We start from the raw sequence: 15,962 nt of genomic DNA, 5'->3' as shown, positions 1-15,962 counted from the left end.
CATTTTGCTCCAAGATTCTTTGACGGTCTCGATATTTTATTGTACCCTGCACAGATTAAAGATCAGACGTAGCAAAGCAGCCCCAGACTGTAAGCAAGCCTCCTCCATGTTTTCATAGAAGTTAGCCTTATTTTCTTTTGATGCTTAATTTTAGAGTTTGTGAAAGTAGAATTTATGTGACTTAAGTGAAAAATGCTCCAGTTTTGTCTAATGTCTCAACTACATTCTCACACATTTTGCTGTATTTCGTTATGGCTACACATCAATAAAAACAAGGTAAAGAGCAGATTTGTAATTTTTTAATTCACTCAGCAGACCTCTGATCAAGACTGACCGGTACACTGAAGTTGAGCAGTACTGATATTTCCTCTCTCTCTCCCCACTGCCTTTTATTACAGACTTTGTAGGACCCAGCGGAAAAGCGCCTGCACGAGCTTGCAGAGCGGAGAGATAGCTGCGCTCATAGTAGAAGCTCTCAGACCAGTCAGTGGCTTCATGGAGTTATGCACCTCTGATGCGCCGCCATGGATTGCAATTCGCGATCACAGCTTTTCGTTTTAACGCTTTTATTGTCTCTCGTGCTTCCAACTTTCTCCGTCGTTTATCCTTCAAATGAAGGTAAGCAAAATCTGCCTTCTTTTGTGTGCGTGTGCTCTCTTGCGTGCGTGTTTCGCTTCTTTGGCTGGTGCTTTGCGCTCGTGTCCGATTTGTCCAAATTCCAACAAAACCATAACAATGGAAAAGGTGATGCGGTATGTCATGTGGAGTTTTTAGTCGTAGTTAATTTATCCGCATCCTTGATGAACCGAAACACGAATAGACAAAAACACACCAGACAGAGTTCCTAATTTCGGATTATCGCTCCAATAAGGATTAAGTGCTTGAATGAGGGAGAATGCACGGATGCACCAGACATGTCGGAAAGACAATAAAAAGATAGAAAGAGGCTTCAAGGTTTCCCGATCTGTTCTGTTTCCCGAGCCACGTAAATCTGGATTCCAGTCGCTCCTATTTTTAGGCAATGGACAATCTACGAGCCGCACGTGCGTAAATACGCGCAATCGCCGTTCTTTAGGTTTTGACACGTTTGCAAATACAGTTTATTTCTACTTTGTAGTTTTGTAATGCACGTTTAAAGTTAATATAATCCGATCGTTGAGACTTAACACACGAAAACAAATAACGGTACATATGACTCGAAATGAGTCATTCCTATTTTTGCCCGATTTTTGTCACACAATGTGTGCGTGTGTGTGTGTGTGTGTGGGGGGGGGGGGGTATGGGAAAGGCGACAGAAGGAGAAGCGTGGTCCCCACTGGACTGTATAGAGTCACCTGTGTAAACACTTGATTGCACCGCAAACAAGTGAAAGTGGCACGTTCTTTGTACATCAACTTTAAAAAGTTGTTTAGCATTCATAGTTAATGTCAGATATTGCTTGGCACTGTATTTTGAGATCAAAACAAGCTGACGAGTGCGCGCATGCGGGATGTGTCTATCTGCGGGGGTTGAAGTGCATAAATTAACATGTCTATTGTACCATGGTTAGAAATCACATTAAAAATAGTGAGCAACTCTAATGATGTCGTTTGTCAGTTTAATGACTTTTCTCTGAATATATATTTGACACAATTTGCTTGGACACGCTTTGTGGAAGTTTTGAGATCTCAATGTAATTTCTGACTGTAGTTTCTAACACCGCAACACGTTTCTTAAAATAATCTATATTGCCAGTTTTGATCAGAAGGGTATATGTAGTTTAAAACATATAATGCTGTCCCTTCCTCACGTAGAACAGCATTAATCGAGAAAAAAAAAAAAACGTGACGAGTTGTGTGAAAAGTTTGGACTGTGTTTGGACTTTTGGGCAGTGGCAGTTCTCCGTCAGAAATTTCACTTTAGAAGTTTTATTTTATTGCCTGTATACAAAATTAAGACAAGGAGCTATTTTAAAAAATTGTGAAGGCGCAACTACTAAAAACTTTTGAAATATTTATTATTTAGGCTAGCATAGGTTTTGTTTAGTTTTTAAAATAAAACCGGTCAAAGTGGGATCCTCCCAAGTTTTAACAAAGTTGGAATGAAGAAATAATTACATCTGAAATTATGGTGAACTCTCAAAAGGACGTTTTATAGATTTAAAAAAAAATCAATCTGAACTGATGTGTCACTTCAGGAACGCGCTCTAAAACAATATGTTCTTGAATATCATGTATATTCAGTGTGCGCGTGTGTGCGCGCGCGCGCGCGCGCGAGTGTACACGTACGTGTGTGCGCATGTGTGCCTGTGTGTGTTTTCAAATGAACTGAAAAAGAATCAATGGACGAATAGAAAAATAGATTGAGTAATCATTTTTTGTTTGAACTGGAAAAGTGCTTTTTGGATTTTGCGTGTGTGTGTGTGCATGCATGCGTGCGTGTATAACTTCCAAGTAGCAAAAAATAAAAACTTCGTGGTGACTTTTAAGAATCGCAACGGTCTTTTTTTCCCTCCCAGAGTTGATGAAATGACATGAGCATCGTTATAAAATACTGATTAAAAACAGTGCGAAGTTGCACATGTACGTGCGTCTTAGAATTAATACGAATATATACTTTGGAGGTCAGACATTAATTTATGCATTAAACCCCATATTTATAAATTACAATTATGAAATCTAATTTTCTCCTAAAAATACACATTTGCTTCGATTTGTTTCTTCTTTATTCGTTTATCCAGTATTTTTAAAATGTAATTCTCAATGCAGCTCATGTTTCTTTTCTTGTTAAAATGTGTTGCGAAAAGAGCACCCCCCCACCCCATGGAACATCGAGTTGTACTGTTGATCACACGCAGTGTATCGACGTGGTGTGAATTTGGCCCTTGGTGCTGGGCGTCGCGAGGCCTGGAACCCGCTATTTTTAGGCGGCTGACGGGGAGAGCCAAGTTCAGCATTTATAAGTGCTCGTACCCCTTTTTTTTTATTATTATTTTTTAAGATAGAGACGCTGAAAACAGGCTTAATCAGACACCATCAATAGGCTTTCCCCTAAAACGCGCAAGCTCATGCGTGACAACCAATCACAGAGCTGGGGTGACGCTGACTAGAAACAGTGTTGAACATTGGCCTTGGATAAGATCGGTCGTTTTGCGGGTTACCACTGTTATAGTGCATGCTGCCTATATATTTTTGGGGGGGGGGGGGGGGGGGGGGGGGCGTAGGTGTATGATAAGTATAGGGCGTGTGACTATAAAAGAAAAGAGAAAGAAAGAAGAATGGGGCCAGAGGGGTTGGGCACGCAGCAGCAACATCAGACAGAGGGACTCTGCACTTGAATTATTCATAATGGGAGGTGAACACTTCATCCTTTAAAACAGACACAAGTCGCCTAGCTCTGCCTGTACTGCAGCCTGCCAACCTTCACATGCACACGTATAGCCATAACAAGATAACCCTGTCTACACTGTACTATCTTTCTATTCTATTCTATTCTATTCTATTCTATTCTATTCTATTCTATTCTATTCTATTCTATTCTATTCTATTTTGTTAGGTGCCACATAATGAGGGGCAATTCCATGACTGGCACATCAAAAATGCAAAGATTAAATTGCACAAAAGTGGATGGTAACAAATATTTCCCCTCAATTTCCCTTTCCATAATAAAAATACAAAATCTGAAAAATATATTATATTTGCTCGTGGCAGTTTGACCTCTACATGGGGTCATTTTATGATCCCAGCCAATGTATCTGTTCTATATCGACTCACCTGTTTCGACCTCTGAAACATTTCACATGCAATCTGTCTCGGTTTTCTAAAAATACAACTGTTTCCCGTTTAGAAGCATTCCCTCACGCGGGTCGGGACTAGCTGCTTGATGCTAGCTTGCTAAGTCCGTACATGAACGAGGCGCCTGCCTCTGTCTGCTCGTGTGCCCGTCTCGGTCTTTGTTTGTGTCTTTTCGGTTGCTTCGAATGTTTTATAGGTGCACCATATCCATATAATATAAACAAACATGTTTTCAAGTGGATGTAATTTGATGAGGACTTAAGTGTGAATGTGTATATTTTTCTGGAACTGTGCTTCAATTGAGTGTTTATATACGTGTGAGTATGGGTGCCGGATTCTCGGCCGAATGCAGCTGGATGGAGTGCCCCCCCTCTTTGCATGCGATATAAGAGCTGTTTAATTTTCTGCTCTCAAATTCCCCTGCTTGGCTCAATTTGAGTGGTGGGCTCGCCTCATTGAGAAATGTAAATTGGAAGCAATGGCCCTGGATGCTGAGCTGCTATTATCTGACGTGAACAGATAGCTTCATTAGACTCTAATAGGAATGTGTCTGCTGCCACTCAAATAGCTGATTGGGCCAAGGAGGCTATAGTTCAGGTGGATCCAAATTCAGTTACGTGCACCTCCAGATAGGAGCTTTCTTCTAGTGTGAAACCACAAGATGAACTCGTAGAAAGTGGAGAGTATGTCTTTGATAATGCTGCTTGCGTAGAGAAAATCTTGTCTGACAAGCTAGACAGTGGAATGTAACAAAATCGTTCCATCTTCAGCAAAAGTAGATTTCGCAATTTCAGTTTTCTATTGTCAGGGTCTGGCGTCCCTTCTCTATTTCACCAGAATGTTTTTGTTCATACTCTTGCAAATGTCGATGCTTTGCATATGTTTGTGTGAAGCTGAGATCCCAATATAATGTAATAGGAAGCTGCGCTGTTATGTTCAAATTGGACAATTTTCGTGGGCTTCATGTAGTTTGTTCAAGCGTCGTTTTGAGCCCCCATGACTATAGGCAAAACAACCACAACAAAAATCGTCAGATTTGGCAGCAGCATACTCCATTAGCACAGTAGACATGCTGTGCTGAAAACATATCTTGGAGCAAAAAACCGTCATATTTTGCAATATTTTCAAAAGGGTTGCACTTAGGGAATTATAGTTAGAAAATATTCAGAAGAAAAGTTCAGTACATATTCAAATCTCATCAGGGACATGAATCGAGGGCATTTTTCTTTTGCTTGCTACATTTGAATTGCTCATATACATTTATTTTCTTGCTGTTTTTCTCATGGTCAGTTATTTTATTTACAAAAAAACAAAATGTTTTTCTGCCTTTGTGGGTGTGATCACAGGCACAGTGTGTGGCTGGTACTATTGCTTTCCATTGCTTATTCCTCCAACTCAGCAGTGCTGAAATGAAAATGACAAAAATGACAGAAAATGACAGCTTGTGTATAGAACTCGTGTCAGGTTTTTCGAGATTTCTCTCGCCAACACATTTTAAAATGCATATCCCTGAATCGGCATTTAGATCAGATTGTCTCCTTTATTCATGTCAGGTCCGCGAAACTTGAGAAAACACTGACAGCGCCGAGCCAATGCAAATTTCTTTCCTTGGCTCACTTGAACATTTTTCCATTTGTGTAAATACAAATTAGAAATAAAATGCTTGCTACATAATGACTGCAAATGAAAATTGGTCAGCCGTCAAGTTTGATCCCCCCCACTTTGCCAATAGTGCTGACAGGGCTGAGTGTTTTCCAGCCAAGAAACTGCTCGTCACATTTCTCAGTCAACCTGGGATGAATAATCAGAACCAAAGTTCTGGGATTGGAATTCACCCACAATAGATTTCTCACAAATGTTTTGTCAAGTGGAGTGTCCTTCTGGGGTGATTAAAAAAAGCAAAAAAAAATATTGAATGCCAACTTATTACTTTGGGAAAATCTGTTTGGAGTTATAAACCGTTCAATATTTGTTTTGTGGCAATATTTGCAACTTTTATGCTTGTGTTTTTAACTGAATCTTCAATCCATGCTTCTCAGCACTTACATATGTTTCTTTTTTCACTGTGTGGCTTAAAACTAGGAAACTAAGAATTGTAAAGTCGCTACTGTTTCAAGAAAAAATAAAATCAGTAAAAATGACTTGTTTTTCATCGCGACATGTTTTCTTTTCTGATATCTGTGCCTAGCAACTTCTGCTTGTATACTTGCGTGACACTGCCTTTACCGTTGCCAAGCGCAGAATATGCGTATTGTGTGGCAGCTGGGTAAACAGTGGCATGATCGGCGCTAGAGTGCTTGAGGTCGGGGATCTCTCCTGTGGGATTAGATAAGGGCTAATTGGGGCTAACAAGGACTAGACACTCATATGTTCTTTGTTTTCTCTCTTCCCCTTCCACAGTGAACCTGTTAGATTCTAAAGCAAGTCAAGGAGAGTTAGGATGGATTTCCTACCCGTCTCATGGGGTGAGTATCCTCCGTCTCCAGTTAACTTGTGATCATGTGAGCCTACTGACATTGACCAGCTACTATTATGTATATCCATATTTCATGTAGATTTTGCTGCCACGCGGACTAGGGTTGTATTCGCAATGTCCACAGGCTCTCTGTCGCTTTGTAATGTCAGACAAATAAACCAAGTGTAGATTAACCTACTTTTCTTTAGATGTTTTGGTCCGTTTTTTATCTCACAGGTTAAAGGTTAAACATTTCAGGACTCGCCATATGGTCGAGAAGCTTAAGAAAAAATGTTTATATTGGTGTTAACAGTATTTGTGTGTGTGTGTGTGTGTGTGTGTGTTTTAAAAGAAAGATTATGGTATTAAGGGATTTGGGGTTGTTTGGACAAAAGCATCGTTCAATATGCTTAACCTCTTTTTGGCACGATAGACATCCAAAATTGACCTGGTATTATCTTTTTTTTTTTTTTTTGGGAAAACACAGCAGTTGAGTTATTGCAGTTATACTTAATAAACCAATTTGGGATATTTGAGGATCCACAATTATTTACGACATTATTTACTTTTTTAAATGCAGCTGAATTTAAAATAGTAATTGTCACAAATTCTAGTATTTGTTTTTAACTAGGAAAATTAAAAAATACAAACAAATGTGTAGTTAAAATAATTCACAAGTTAAAAATAGCATTTATGATATTCAACACATTTCTGAATGTAATACATTTTACATCAACTTGTAAGAAACGAGTGAATCCCGTCTTCATACATTGTAGCTTCCCTGGGATACTAAACAATAATGATCGCATGCATCCACATATTTTTTAAACCACAACAAAAATGTTTTGATTGCATTATGCAAATTTCACACTTGAGTGTGCTTTTTAAAATGAACTCACACCACTACTTTTGGGTTAAAAGAAAATCTGCAGGCTCATCTGTCAGCTTTTCTCCACTACAAAGTCTCAGCAGTGGGTTCTCGCTCAGTTTATTTGTCTAACTGGTTAGACTACTGCGCCTTAGGGCTAGCCCGCACACTCACATGTATATATGCACATCCACACACACACACGCACGCACGCACGCACACAAACACAAGTGCATTTTCTTATTTTTCCTTAATTACGTGTTACTTTTTGGCTGTGACTTAAAATAATTCCCATTCGCTCAGAGGAGCTGCCAAAAGTTTTTCCTCAATCGCATATGGAACTGGCACCATATAAAAGCTTCCAACTTGCTTATGTGTAAAGTTTATATTAAAAAATACTGTGTAAAAACAGCTGCAATTTCCTGGACAGATTATAAAAAGAATTAAAAGTTTTCTGCAAAGTAATATTACAGTGGAGGCTGTGAGATTGAATGCCGCTTAAGAAAGAAGCTCGTTTGTGATTTAAAAAAAAATATTTCCACTCCAAAAGTATGAATGTGATAGTTGAGTAAAAGTACAATAATTTTACTTGAAATTAACTTTGGCAGGACACAAGTCTCTGACGTTAAATACCAAAGTATCCAATTCACATTCAACATTCTCTGCCTACAGTTTAAGTAAAAATTTGACTTAAAATGACGGACTCGGTTACAACCCTGGTAAATGAGACGGGTAACATAGGCAAGGGGAACCAATGTCCTTACTGAATGTGAGATAGAAAAGACAGCGATTGATCGATATGAGGGACAAAAAAGACAAGAGAAGAGAAAGGCACGATGAGAGACAAAGCGGGAAGGAAAGAATGCTGATGATGAAGTCCTCAAGGTGAATCATCTGTAATTACTCACGTCATCTAGTGACTTGCTCCGATAAGCAGCCTGCCCTGGGACACTGCTGCGCACAAATGATTTCTCATAATGTGGCACCGAGCCCTGACACACACGCACACGCCTTCACATTGACGGAGAGGCGGTGGCTATTGGTCCGCCGAGACGCAACACGCTCCGGTCGGAGCAAATTAAAGAGTTCGGCCTCCCCAGGATGCTCACAGTGTAGACAGGCTGAAATGATGAGTGTCTGTCTGTGTGTTACTATATGCCAATGTGTGTGATCCAGATATACTCTTATCTGTTTGGGAGGCAGGCTGATGGCTGAGCAGTGTCCTGGGAGCTTAGCCGTCCACAAGACTAAAGAGAGTTACAGATTACATTCTTGAGTGCTCTGAAAGCATTCTTCAGCAACAAACCAACACCCCAGACACGCTCTGGACATGCAAATAGAATTAATGGCTGTACACCATGTTAAGTGTATTTGTCGTGGAAATCAGTGGAGACTAAAACTACATTGCGGCAATGGTCGACAACTTTGCATATCTCGTGATCATAAACGTGAGAAAAAGATGGAGTTGAATGCAATAAAACTCTAAATAGCAAACAATTTTGGTCACTGGAATTTTATTGGTACACATAGCTTGTCTTGATGTGCGATGGACCAGAAAACACTCCTGGGTGTATTCTGCTTGAAGTCAACAGTGGGCTGGGTTAGACTCAAGCTTCCTCATGACCTGGATCAGGATAAACTGTAGAAATGGATGGATCACATTACCGTATTTTTCGGACTATAAGGCTCAATAAAAATACTTGTTAAATTGATGTTTGCCTCATTTGCTAGACTGGTTTGTTTCTCTCAATGCGCCGTAATATGCCTTATAAACCGTCTTATATAAATACATTTCCACAAATAAAACCGGTCATTAAGACTGTGGCACAAAACATTTGCCTCATTTGCTGTAAACAGCTTCAGCCTAATAAAATCAGTAATCGGCAAGTTGTTCAGTTTAAATGAACTTGATGAAAAGCAAAACAATTCAGTCTTCTCTTACTAGATCATGTTTCATCATTTCCGCCCGTAGTTTTTACATTACACTTGCTGACTGTAATCCCCTTGTATTCAGACATCTATTAAAGGCTAGGAGAACAGTAAAACAAATAAAGACAATGAGCGCTTTCATGCACCAGCTCATGCCCTGACACTCACATACAGACTCAGTTTAAGCGCCAGCTCATTAGGCCATGCCTCTTAAAGGCACATTCACAGACAGAAACTGGCTCACATCTATTTAAAAAAAAATTAAATTTGTTAAAAATGTCTTGGAGTGATCAAAGTAATAATTTCTCAAGGTCTCCACATATCGCAGATATTTACCAATTGTGGGAAAATTATTATAAACTTTCTCATCAAACTTTTCCTGCATATTTCCTTTCCTCTGCAAGTCATTTGGTATGTTGGCATCCGTATAAAGAAGTCCTGAGTCAATTTGACTGCTAAATAAAAAGACATCCTTGTAATTGTGTCTATAGCTCCACACGACTGCCAAAAAGTGCCTTTTCCCATCACATCATGGAAATTGCAGACGGTAATAATTACAAGTTGTACACAATCTTGCCTGAATTGACGCTGGCATGGTTTTATTTATACCAGCTCGTCTGTGTAGTGAACATAAAACACACTCACATCTTTCCTTGTTTATGAAAAACCCCAAATGAGGCAGTTTTCTTCAAGAATGACAGAAAAGTCAAGCATAGGAAGTATACAATGCGTGCTGCTTTTGGATAACAGAGGCTGAAGAAATGCCTTTGACTGATATGCAGCAGTTGTCGTGTCTGTGACCCATCGTGACCCCTACAGAGGCCAGAGTGCAAGATAGCTGCACACTTGTTATGGACAGTCCTATCCTACTGTGGAGGAAAAAAAACATTCAGTGATCAAACCATTACGTACTCAGGTATCACCATTAGTCTTTTGTATGTTTTGTATAATCATGTCTTTTATTTAGATGGTGAATTTTACAATAAAGAAAGTACATAGAAATATACTGACGAGCATCACAAGGTTAACAGTCACCCCAAAGTTTCATTACTAATTATTTTTTTTATATAATTTAGGATGCTTACCTTCCATCTTGTTTCTTGGTCTGAAAGCATTGTTGCCCTACCCTGGCCTCTATACTGGTCCGTTAACTCTAATTGACCTTTCTTTGAAGCGGGTGAACTGCTGGGACGTGCCTGTTGCCATAGCCGTAATTTCTTTAACGGCTCATGTTACTGCACTCTCGTTTTACTGTCCCTTAAGTTGCTTCACCTACAGCAAAGATCAGAGAAACTTGGGACAAGATCACACCAAACAGTGGCCCAGCTGTGACCATGGGGGGCAGGGGGCAGAGGTCACAAGGACCAGTGTAGGGCCCTAGTGTTGTTATATGTCAATTAGCAGCCAATGGGAGGGGGGTTCACCCACTTGGTGATAAACAAAAGACTTGTCCGCTTGTTGCTTTTAATTATTGAGACATGTTTGGGAAGCAAGCGTCTCTGTCTCCACAGTTGGAGATTATTGACCTTCGAAACGTTCAATTGTCGATCGGCAGTTAATATCGCTAGTCCATGTACCTACTATGGCTTATCCCGTTTGAGGTCACCGGTGAGCTGAAGCTTTTTCAGCTGAGTGTCTGACATCTCACCTCAATTTCTGCAAGTGTCAGCTGACTATTTTAAATCAGGAGTAAATAAAATACTCTATATAAACTTTTATTGTACGTAAAAATTAGCCAACAGTGTAATGTTCACTTTATTTAGCCATAGCACTCAAGTATGTCTACGTTTGCCTGTTTTTGTTCGACCTATCAAGATCTTAGACTCCACTGATGAATGAGGTGATGCTGTGAAACTACAACAGTGGAGGATAATCACCAATGGAATTTCAAGGACCTTTTTGTAGCTTATGGTGGTCAGTCCTTCTTCCATCACTCTGTTCTTTGGTGCTAGCTCTACTTGAGCGAGCATCCCCTCACCAGTTCTCTAGACTTTCACTTGAAGTTTTTGAAAAGCAAGTGGCTATCCTTAAGCCTGAGAGGTCCTTGAAAACTCAAAAGATGTAATTTGCACACACACAATGGCAACAAAATTGGTAATAGAGAAGAGAAACAACCAAAACTGGTCATGTGTTCACGCTTTAAAGAACCTTCTGTGGGTGTACAGTGCCACATGAACTAAGAAAGGTTTCAATTTCAAGTAACACTTGTCCAAAAAGTGCCAATAATTCTGGTTCCACTTAGTGTGTCTACCTTTGTTAGTCCAAAGAGCTGCCCGTCCAGACGTCCATCCATTCTTTAGTTTGCCAGAAGAGAACAAAGCATCTCTTTCGACCCAATCATTCTAATGTCTGTCAATGTAACCACAATGAACGCAGTGTTTCAGGTGTTTGCCCATTCGTCATTTCTCGAGTTCACTGTTGATTTTCCTGAAGTGCCAAGCCAAAGCGCATGATCAATGAGTCTACCCATTGTGTTGAATTCAAAAGGAATGACCCCGCTTTCTTGTCTCCTTTCCTCTCTCATCGCTTTCTTCCAGTGGAGGGAAAATGTAAGATAGCCATGAACGTTCCTGGTATACACTGAAATCTCTCCATACTTTGTAGCTTCTTTATTTTCGTAGTAGTTACCGCACGTTTCTAGTAGCATTTCTATGACGTAGCTAGCCAAAGACTGCAGTCCTCACTTGTAGATCAACTGTTAGTAAACTGGGTGGGAAAAAACACTACGAGATGTTTTTTTTTTATATTCAAGAACATCCCTCAATTTATACTGATATTCATCTTTCTATCTCTAGAACATGTGATCAAATAGTTCAAAATCAAATGCACTATAAGAGATCTGGTAGTGGTATTTTCCCACCCTTTAATGTTTAGATTTCAGCATGGATCTGTCTGAATCTAAAAACAAAAAGTGTAAAACTTGCAGAATGGCAATAACGTTCTTTTTTCTCTCTATTATCCTTCCCTATTTTCCTTATTTCTGCTTCTCTGATGCTTTCCTTCTTTCTTCTTCTGTTCTCCCAAAATGCTTTTCTTGCACATTCTCATTCTTTGACTCTTTCCTGATCTTTCATTTTTATGGCTTCTATCTTACTTTCCCTCCTTTACTTTCTCTGCCAAATTTTCTCCTGGATTTACCTCTGCGACCTTTCCTATCTTGTACCTCTACTCGTCTTTCCCTACTTCTGCCCTTTGTCCCTTTCCATCCATTTTTTTTTCAGTGGGAGGAGATCAGTGGGGTGGATGAGCATTATACGCCCATCAGGACTTTCCAGGTGTGCAATGTAATGGAGTACAGCCAGAACAACTGGCTTCGCACCAACTGGATCCCTCGTCAGTCAGCCCAGAAAATCTACGTGGAACTCAAGTTCACACTGAGGGACTGCAACTCAATCCCATTAGTCCTGGGCACATGCAAAGAGACCTTCAACCTTCTCTACTTGGAGACAGATGATGACCAAGGCAGTCACTTCCGAGAACACCAGTTTTCCAAGATCGACACCATAGCTGCGGATGAAAGTTTTACGCAAATGGACCTGGGCGACCGCATTCTCAAACTCAACACCGAAGTGCGTGAAGTTGGACCCTTGACAAAGAAGGGCTTCTACCTGGCATTCCAGGATGTGGGTGCCTGTGTAGCTTTAGTATCTGTGAGGGTTTACTTTAAAAAGTGCCCAAATATAGTGAAGAATCTGGCCTCCTTTCCTGACACGGTACCAGTGGACTCCCAGTCACTGGTTGAGGTGAAAGGTTTATGTGTCAATAACTCCAAAGAGGAGGAAGCTCCACGAATGTACTGCAGCACAGAGGGCGAGTGGCTCGTGCCAATCGGGAAGTGTCTGTGCAACCCAGGCCACGAAGAAAGAAGCAACACCTGTAAAAGTAAGACACTTTTTATTCTTGCATGCATTCATCATTGGTCATTTTATTGCGTCTGTCACCTTCCCATGTAGCATTGAGTTTCTTTTATAGATTCTTAAATCCACCTCTCTGATCACGCAGTGCCGTATGTCTTTGAATTGGATGTCTTAAAATGCATTTACCAAATATCCAGACGTTTTTGATGTGAACACTTTCACACCCCATATCTGTCAACCCAGAAGCTTTACAACATAAAATGTCCAATCTTTTGTTTTAACTTGATGCATGTGTGTCTCGTGTGTGTAGTGTGTTCAAAAGAACCCAAGGAAAACCATAGTGGGGGAGGATGAATCAGCAGTCACACATTTATTTTTCCATTTATACATGATGTGTTATCCAGGTCTTGGCTGTAGTGTTCCGCACACGGTAGTTTGATAGTAAGCCACTCTGTGTCACATCATTAATTTTGCGGAGATCTGAACCAGAAAACCAAGAATGGAAGCGATAAGACAGAAAAAAGTAGAGGGTTGGAGAGTGAATGGTCAAATACAAAATAACTGCGGTGGTGGTTGTGGGTGTTGGAGGAGACGTGAGTGAGTCGGTATTAAATCAAGTCTGGAGACGCTCAATTTCAACCTGAAAGAGTCTTGACACCATGGAAGTGGTTCCCAGCTATCCTTCGGCCCAATTTTGGCGTAAAGTCTGCTTACGTCATTATCATGCAGGATATGCAGATGACGGACGTGAGTTGTCAGCTGGTTGCAAGAGGATAGGACAGTTTTCTTCTACTTGACCTGTAATATGTTTTTTAGCAACAGATTTAAACATATAGTATGTCCTGCACAGTTTTTTTCTTCATGGTTCTTGAAATGTCATTTTCCGTTTCATCTTTCAATATGTGCTGGGCAAACAGAGAAAATAGGTCACCTTCGTTCACACGATGTTTGAACAGAACTCAAACATCATCGTTTGACCATTCATCCCTCCTGCTTCTTTTCTCACTATGTATAAAGGCCATCACATGACCACTGCAGCTTTTTCTAAAATTGTTTTGGAAACTCTGAGATTACAGATATCGGTGGTTTTGGGCTACTTCCTGTTTAATTCATGCTCTTCTGGTTTATGCATGTGTTTACATTTTTTTAAAATTGAAGCCAAAAGTGCTTGCAGACACAGCATGTGCTATAAAACCCCAAGCTGTCTTCGATGTGGCTGGCAACCGTGGTTTATGTCATTCTATATGTGCTGCTCCAGAATATTAATGTGTTGGAAGCAAACATTCCGGCACAAGCTGTCCACAATGATTCTAATGCTCTTCTTTCACAGTCTAGGGAAAAATATCTGCAGCTCTTTTATGATATCTGGTTGCAAATACCGCCACGTTGATTCACCTTCTGCTTACCAGAGCCGGGCTCTTAGTTAATTAAAGATCAAAGAGAGTGTCACGGGTTAACCTCCTGCTGGTGGGGCCAAGGGAACTTCTTTTCTGGGATAGTGGACCTCTGGCAGACTCACTGACTTTGTATTTTGTTATCATGCGGGTAACCTGTACTAACAAAACGTCAAAAGATAGCAAAACAAATGTATACTTGTCCCGCTCTGATGAATGACGATTATCGTGGGTTCTTGCTTTTCTGATAATGTCTAGAAGAAGACATTGACCATGCAGTCAAATGCATTTGCTGCTGACCTAGGTGATGACCTGATACTGCTGAAATATTATTAGAACTCCTAAAAGCATGACTGGTATACTAACGATGTTCATAGACGTAATATCCGAGGTTCATAAATGTCACATTGATGCTTCAGTTTGTATACAAATCTGCATTTAAAGCATTATGCTAGCAAACAGCAGCTTGTAGCCAACAGCAACCCCCTTGAGCCAATCTGCCGTCTTTCACTTCCTACCTCCCTGTGAATTGTGTGAATGTTTGGATGTACTGGACAATCTCTTATTGAATTCAAAGTGCTCTAATGGACTCTAATAAGGTCTTATGTTACTCTGGAGTGGGACAGCTGCATCAACAGGCCCCTGCATCCCCCACGTGCAGCCACCGTGGGCCCCAGAGCACAACTCGCTGCCCAGGCCCTCTGTGTTAACAGACAGATGAGTGTATGCAGTTAGGTCACCTTACAGAGTGATAGCAAGGAAGCTGAACATATATTTACAATGCAGTAGACAGCTAAAACTGAGAAATGCTGGCATGTGGAAGCCATATATTACTCACAGACAATATCGGTGGCAGGATCAAAAATGAAGGCAGGGACACCCAGAGATAAGGAGCAACTGAAGGCTTGGCAAATCTGGAGGGAGGAAAATCTGATTCTGGGAATGTCCGTGCGCTATTGACTATGCATGATTTTTATCCAAATGATAATTAAATATTTAAAATTGGTGCAAGTCTACTTTACAGTTCAGCTGTGTTCACGCCGATAACAGCGTAAATGCCCACAAACAAAAGTTAATCTTACAGCTGAATAATCAGGTCATTGCTGAATCGGAAGGAATTTGGGCATGGAATGTGACGAGAGCGCTGTTGGCATTGGATGTATTTGTGAGTTAGTGATTCAAACTGCTCTTTGTTGAATATTTTGTTTTATTTTTCATCACGGCTGGAGCAGTAATGCGGGATCTTCCATTAACCTCTGGCGTGATGAGAGAGGGGCCAAGAGAGAACATTAGAGCGCTTTTCTGTTTATACAGACACATATGTATGTCTGTTATTCGAAATGGAACACCATGAGCAATCTGTTATGATCTTATTGTGTGTTCAAGCATTATTTGTGTGTATGTTCAGTGGCAGTGCATTTGGATATCTCATCACGTGTAACACCAGCGGACAATGTCGCGGGGACTCAGCATGTGAGCGGTCGTGACTGTAGTCGGCAGATTACTGTATGTTTTGAGAGTAGCCTTTCCGTAGAGAATGTGGGGCCAGATCTAATCTAGCTAAGTCAGTCTTTCATCTGTCATTAGAACAAACTGCAGCAGGTGACTGCAGCGACTCCTGTCTACCATCAGTGTGAAATTCCAGCAACCTTAATTTGATCCTAAAACAGCAAACGGATGTCTGTA

The 15,962-nt window shown here is 40.5% G+C and overlaps 1 protein-coding gene across 7 annotated transcripts in view; it reads left to right on the top strand.

The window, feature by feature from the left end:
• The first annotated feature begins 424 nt into the window (after positions 1-424).
• The window catches only part of epha3 (eph receptor A3), a 61,557-nt gene continuing 46,019 nt past the window's right edge, over positions 425-15,962 (top strand). For 4 of the 7 annotated variants that reach the window (XM_037240191.1, XM_037240193.1, XM_037240190.1 and 1 more), the window contains exons 1-4: positions 425-618; positions 6,174-6,238; positions 11,563-11,574; positions 12,247-12,907. In XM_037240191.1, the coding sequence (XP_037096086.1) occupies positions 525-618; positions 6,174-6,238; positions 11,563-11,574; positions 12,247-12,907 (832 nt within the window). In that variant the 5' untranslated portion in view covers positions 425-524. The remainder of the gene's footprint in view (positions 619-6,173; positions 6,239-11,562; positions 11,575-12,246; positions 12,908-15,962) is intronic. The other 3 variants (XM_037240195.1, XM_037240194.1, XM_037240196.1) reach the window with 2 other exon arrangements.

The sequence above is a fragment of the Syngnathus acus genome, chromosome 21 (genome assembly GCF_901709675.1).
Source record: "Syngnathus acus chromosome 21, fSynAcu1.2, whole genome shotgun sequence".
Taxonomy (NCBI): domain Eukaryota; kingdom Metazoa; phylum Chordata; class Actinopteri; order Syngnathiformes; family Syngnathidae; genus Syngnathus; species Syngnathus acus.
The sequence above is the reverse complement of the archived record's forward strand: the minus strand, read 5'-3'. Positions and strand labels throughout refer to the sequence as shown.